General features: G+C 34.4%; 1 protein-coding gene across 3 annotated transcripts; it reads left to right on the top strand.

Moving 5' to 3' along the window:
- The first annotated feature begins 341 nt into the window (after positions 1-341).
- On the top strand, positions 342-4,496 carry LOC121809148 (transcription factor UNE10-like). 3 transcript variants are annotated; one of them, XM_042209695.1, is made up of 6 exons: positions 344-715; positions 805-1,271; positions 1,778-1,876; positions 2,075-2,140; positions 3,454-3,762; positions 4,160-4,496. In XM_042209695.1, exons 1-6 carry the CDS (start codon positions 676-678, stop codon positions 4,238-4,240), a joined length of 1,062 nt encoding a protein of 353 aa, XP_042065629.1. In that variant the 5' UTR covers positions 344-675; the 3' UTR covers positions 4,241-4,496. The 3 variants fall into 3 exon arrangements, with proteins under 3 accessions (XP_042065634.1, XP_042065629.1, XP_042065625.1); XM_042209691.1 differs by having other exon boundaries at positions 349-715; positions 800-1,271; XM_042209700.1 differs by lacking the exon at positions 2,075-2,140 and having other exon boundaries at positions 342-715; positions 800-1,271.
- Positions 4,497-5,508: the final 1,012 nt, after the last annotated feature.

Raw genomic sequence — 5,508 nt, forward strand, 5'->3', positions numbered from 1 at the left:
TCTTCGGTACGGCGGTGCTCTTGCTAACGAACAGGGCCGTGCCATCGGCAAGAGCACAGCGGCGAGCAGGGTACTTGCCGCGCCGACGGCACGGCGAATGCTCTTAGTTAAGAGCACCGCTGCGTATGCTATATGATACAAACAAATTAGTTGATGAAATGAGAATGAAACTGCTTCTTTCTATATTCAGCAGCCAAAATCACTAGAGCCATTTAGGTGCATGTAGTTAGTCCATAAATATCTATCACCGTGTAACCGTGTTCATGTACAATGCAAATGATTGCTTATGTATTCATCCCATTCTCACCTTTTATCCCCAGAATAACTTCAACTAGCTACCTTTGAAGTAGCCACAAAAGATTTCTTTCACATTTCAATTTATACCATAATTTTCATCCCATTGATCAAGGACCATTCACACACTCTTTCCCTCTCAAGTTGCGCTTTGTTCTTATCTTTATGAATAGTATTTAGATCCCTTCTCAAATAGCCCTCACCCACATATATTGCAACCCCAAAAAAAAGCTTTTGCCTTTTTTCTCTATAGCATCACTCCCCTTCTCTCCCTTTCTTATATTTTCCTCCAACTCACCTCACCACAACACTATTTAAATTATTATTTTTCAAGAAAACTCATCTTAGCAATGAACCAATGTGTTCCGGGTTGGGATCTCGATGATAGTACCAAGATCAATGCATCTCAAGGCGTCCCTTCGTAAGCTTCGTATATTTTTTTAATCAATGAATAACAACGACAACAACAAATATAATATAAAAAATAATCAATTAATTATTGCAGATTAGATTATGAAGTGGCGGAGCTAACATGGGAAAATGGGCAACTAGCCATGCATGGCCTCGGCGTGCCGCGCGCGGGCGGCACGCTCGAGTCCATCGTCAGCCAAGCCAGCTTCTACCCGCCGCCGCCAAATCCCACAGCCGACGCCAAGGACCCGGCGCCGTGGTCCGAGCGCCAGCCCAACCCTGGAGCCAGAACCACAGACGCAATGGTGCCGTGCCCCAACGGCGTCCGTGGGGATGCCAGCAGGGCCGGGTGCTCGTCCACGGGCTCCCGCCGCGTTGTGCGCGTGGGCAAGAGTGCCACGTGCGGCGGGATGTCGATTGACACATGGGAGAGGGAATTCGGTGGGCCCGGGTTCACGTCACCGACGGCGCCGATGATTTCGCCGGGAAACACTATCTCCGGCGGAGAGTACATGAAGACATCCGGCGATGACCGCGGCTGCGTTCCCCTTCACAGCAGCTCTCAGGTCAGAATACTTTTCTCTCTCTTTCCTTTTTTCTTGGAAATTACTTCTAATTAAATTAAAACTGATTTTTGCTAAAAGAGGAGCTGACTAGTTTTCCTTGGGAACATCCGAAAAAAGGAAAACACCTCACTTGCAATAAACATTTCCTTTTTCCCAACAAAGAAAATGGACATGTTTAGACTACATATATAATCAATCTTGTTTTGCATCACACTAAAAACCTTGATGTTCAAGTTATGTTTTCATATTTTTCCATTTTGCAAAATTAGTTTCATTCCATTTATAGTAAATTTTTCTATTTAATAGGTGGATCACATTCTCCACTAACTATACTACAAGTCTACAACCATATTTCCTGTTTGTCTCTATAATTTTAATATTGCAATAAAGCTCGTTTCTTCACTATTAATTAAGACTAATGATAGTGTACGCAAGAATGTTATTGTTTGTAATAACCAAGAATTGGTACTAAGTGAAAAGCATACATATATATATATTTTGTGCAGAGAAATGAGGAAGAGGGCAGAAGAAGAGACAGTGGAAAGTCTTCTTCAGTTTGCACAAAAAGGAATAGGGCGGCCGCAATTCATAACCAATCCGAACGGGTACGTTTCCCTTCTCACACAAAACAATTTTCCTATAACCCTTTATTTACAAAAGAAGATGAAAAGTTGATATACTGAATCAACACAACTACACAAGTATGGTTGAGTTATAGATTATTATATCGGCACGCGACATTCAAAACTTAGCCTTCATTTCTCCATATAAGATTTATTTTATCAATCTTTTTGGCACCTCAGAAACGAAGAGACAAAATCAACCAAAAAATGAAGACGTTGCAAAAAATGGTCCCACATTCCAGCAAGGTATGCTGATATTCAAATTCATTAATTAATGTTGTTGGTATAAAGAATATGACTATTCATGTCATTCACATGACTAAAAAAGGGACGATCAATCATTTAAATTATCAGTACATGCAATTATTGGGGAAAATTCATACTTTCTTTGTTTTATAATAGTAAGTATTTCCTTTTATTTTGGCTCGTCCCATAATGAATAACTTTTTTTTTTCATTTTTGTTGTAAATGATAATTAGGTAGTATAGAGTACCATATTTTATTAATTTAATTTATTTATATTTTATTATAAATTTTTACACCTATATAAAAGTGAGGCTTATATTTTGCTAATATTTTCAATCCTCTTTTATATTATATTTCTTAAAAGTCGTAACAAGTCAAATGAGACTCTTATTATATAACGAAGTGAGTATTAAGAATTGGTTCATTTTGAACATTAAAAATTATCTTTTGATTTTCTGTAGTTTGACCGGTATTACGAATTGGTACATTTTGTGTATTTCTTTATGAATAAGGATTTTGTGTAGTTTGACCGGTACTAAGAATTGGTGCATTTTGGGTATTTTTTTTATGAATGATACCCCGAAGGAACGCATTCAGTATTTATTCAGTGTGACCATTGTTGAATAATAATAATAATAATAATAATAATAATAATAATAAATAAATGGAAGAAATCCTTAGATGAGAAATGAGGGCATTGATTGAATACTAGTCGCAATAACGCGCATTTAAAACCCTAAAGTAAACAATTATTGAATTAATTTTGCCCAACATACAATAAATATATTTGACCCAATAGGCCCCATCTGCTTGTACCACTTAATTAAAGCAGAAATACAACCATACATGCATTTATACTAATACTAATACTAATATATGTAAAAATATTTGATATCTTCCTGCAATTTTAATAGTACAGCTAATTACCACAATTCTTAGTATATTTAATGTGTTTTGATATTTCGTTTCTCAATCTGTGTCATATGAAATGTAATTAGAAATATAAGTGTGTGAGAAACCAATCAATGATTAGATGATATACTAAATGGTGAAATCAATCAATAATTAAAAGTGGTCCAATAATTTGACAGGAATGTCAATTTTACAATAACTATGAGAAGAATATAGTCCACAAACAAATCTTCATCCTCAGACAACTTGACAGACTCTGTCTATGTAGGGACTTCTGGAAAATTACTTCCAACACATATCTACCCACATTCATATGCCTGTCTGCTGCTGTCGATCACTCATGTGGATGCCAATCAATTTAATTAAATTTTCAATTAAATAAATTAATTCATTTGTTTCAGAATGACAAAGCATCAATGTTGGATGAGGTGATAGAGTACTTGAAGCAATTGCAAGCTCAAGTGCACATGATGAGTAGGATGAACATGAACATGCCTTCCATGATGTTGCCACTAGCTTTGCAGCAGCAGCAGCTTCAAATGTCGATGATGGGATGCATGGGCATGGGGGTCATGGACATGAATACCATCCCCCGCCCCCCGGTGCCATGGGACAATGGAGGGGATTGTTCGGCACCGCCTCAGCCGACCGCGGCCGCCTCCTCCGTCATGCCGGATCCTTTAGCAGCACTTCTTGCATGCCAAAATCAAGTGAGTATTATTTGGGTTTTATAATAAACTAGCGTTATCACCCTTGCGATGCACAAATCAAATAATTTTCCTGTGCTGATTACATATTATCACTAACTCAAACACAAATGAGAAATAATGAAAATAATATTATTACGTGGACTTTAAATATAAAAAAAATGTACTCCATACAATAACACTATATTAGACTATTACAAATGTAAAATTAAATAAGTTGAAAATTTAAATAATATAGACACATATCTTGATTAGAACAGTTTTGTATATTTACTTCGAACAAATAATTGCGCTTTCACAACATCCATTATTCGAACAGTTTTGGAAATTATTATTATTATTATTATTATTATTATTATTATGAATGTATGTGTAATGTTTGATTTTATTTTGTATGCAGCCAATGACTATGGATGCTTATAGTAGGGTGGCAGCTATGTACCAGCAATTGCAGCAACAGTTACCTGGTTCAAAAAATTAAAAACTTGGGTTTTATTAAAGAGAACTATATATAGTTTTGATAATTTCATGTATGCGTTTCAGGGATTAATTTGTCCTCTGATTACTGCATAATTTTACGTTCTCCATTAATTGGAGCTTTTTCGTGTTACTCCACTATGTATATTATATAGTAGAATAGTTCTTTTATTCTTTTTTCTAGACCTGGAATTCAGCGAATGTGACTCAATTTCAATGTCCATTTAATATAATAATACTTATTTACTTCTTTTATTCTATGTATATTAGAGTCCTGATCGTTACAGAATGCAAATTTTTATTTTTATATTTTAGTTTATTATAAAAAATAGAAATAAGTTAAATGAATGTGTGAGTCACTTATGAAAATACAAAAAATGAAATAAATGTGGATACCCATTTTTGGCAAAATATGTAATACATTTTATGATGGACGGAGTATGATTTGTTTCACATATACTCTGACATGACAACTTTCTCTTGATATTATTGTCAGTATCTCTTATGCAATAAATAATAATTTCTACTAGTATATTTCTCACCCGTCCCCAGATAATTTGTCTCATTTTGGTCCGTCCCATATAATTTGTCTCATTTAACTTTTTACTATTTTTGGTAGTAGACCTCGTATTCCACTAACTCGTTCATACTCACATTTTATTATAAAACTAATACTTCCTCTGTCCCATTAAATATGCAACATTTGTTGTTGCGCACTTATTTTGGAAAAAATTATAATAAATAATTAAAGTGGTGAAAAAATAAAGTAAGAGAGAGAATAATGTAAAGGAGAGTCATCTTTACATTGTTTTCTTTTTTACTTTATTTTTTATCCACTTTAATTATTTATTATCATTTTTCAAAACATGAGTGAAAAAGCAAACGTTTCATATTTAATGGGACATAGGGAGTATATAAAAGTATGATCCACATTCCACTAACTTTTTCAACTCACTTTTTATTACATTTCTTAAAACCCGTGCCCGGTCAAAGTGAGACAAATTATCTGTGACGGAGGGAGTATTATTATTATTATTACTACTACTTATTACTCTATTACTATTATTATTTATATAGTATTACTATTGTTATTTATCATTCTCCACGAGATTAAGTTTTTCAACAAAAAAAACTAGTTTAATTATTTTATTAAAAAAAGTAAACTAATGCCTAATCTATTTCATCGCCAATTCACCATCTCATTCTCGCGACCACCCTAAATTTCTAAGGTATCAATGAAATTGGGACACAAGTGATTAGAATTATGTAATT

The sequence above is a fragment of the Salvia splendens genome, chromosome 1, assembly GCF_004379255.2.
Source record: "Salvia splendens isolate huo1 chromosome 1, SspV2, whole genome shotgun sequence".
Taxonomy (NCBI): domain Eukaryota; kingdom Viridiplantae; phylum Streptophyta; class Magnoliopsida; order Lamiales; family Lamiaceae; genus Salvia; species Salvia splendens.

Excerpts from the sequence above, each read along its gene's own strand:
- LOC121809148 (XM_042209691.1), top strand. The coding sequence starts at position 645 with ATGAACCAATGTGTTCCGGGTTGGGATCTCGATGATAGTACCAAGATC. Across the intron at positions 716-799 it reads GCATCTCAAGGCGTCCCTTC|ATTAGATTATGAAGTGGCGG; the intron begins GTAAGCTTCGTA and ends TAATTATTGCAG. Across the intron at positions 2,141-3,453 it reads TGGTCCCACATTCCAGCAAG|AATGACAAAGCATCAATGTT; the intron begins GTATGCTGATAT and ends CATTTGTTTCAG.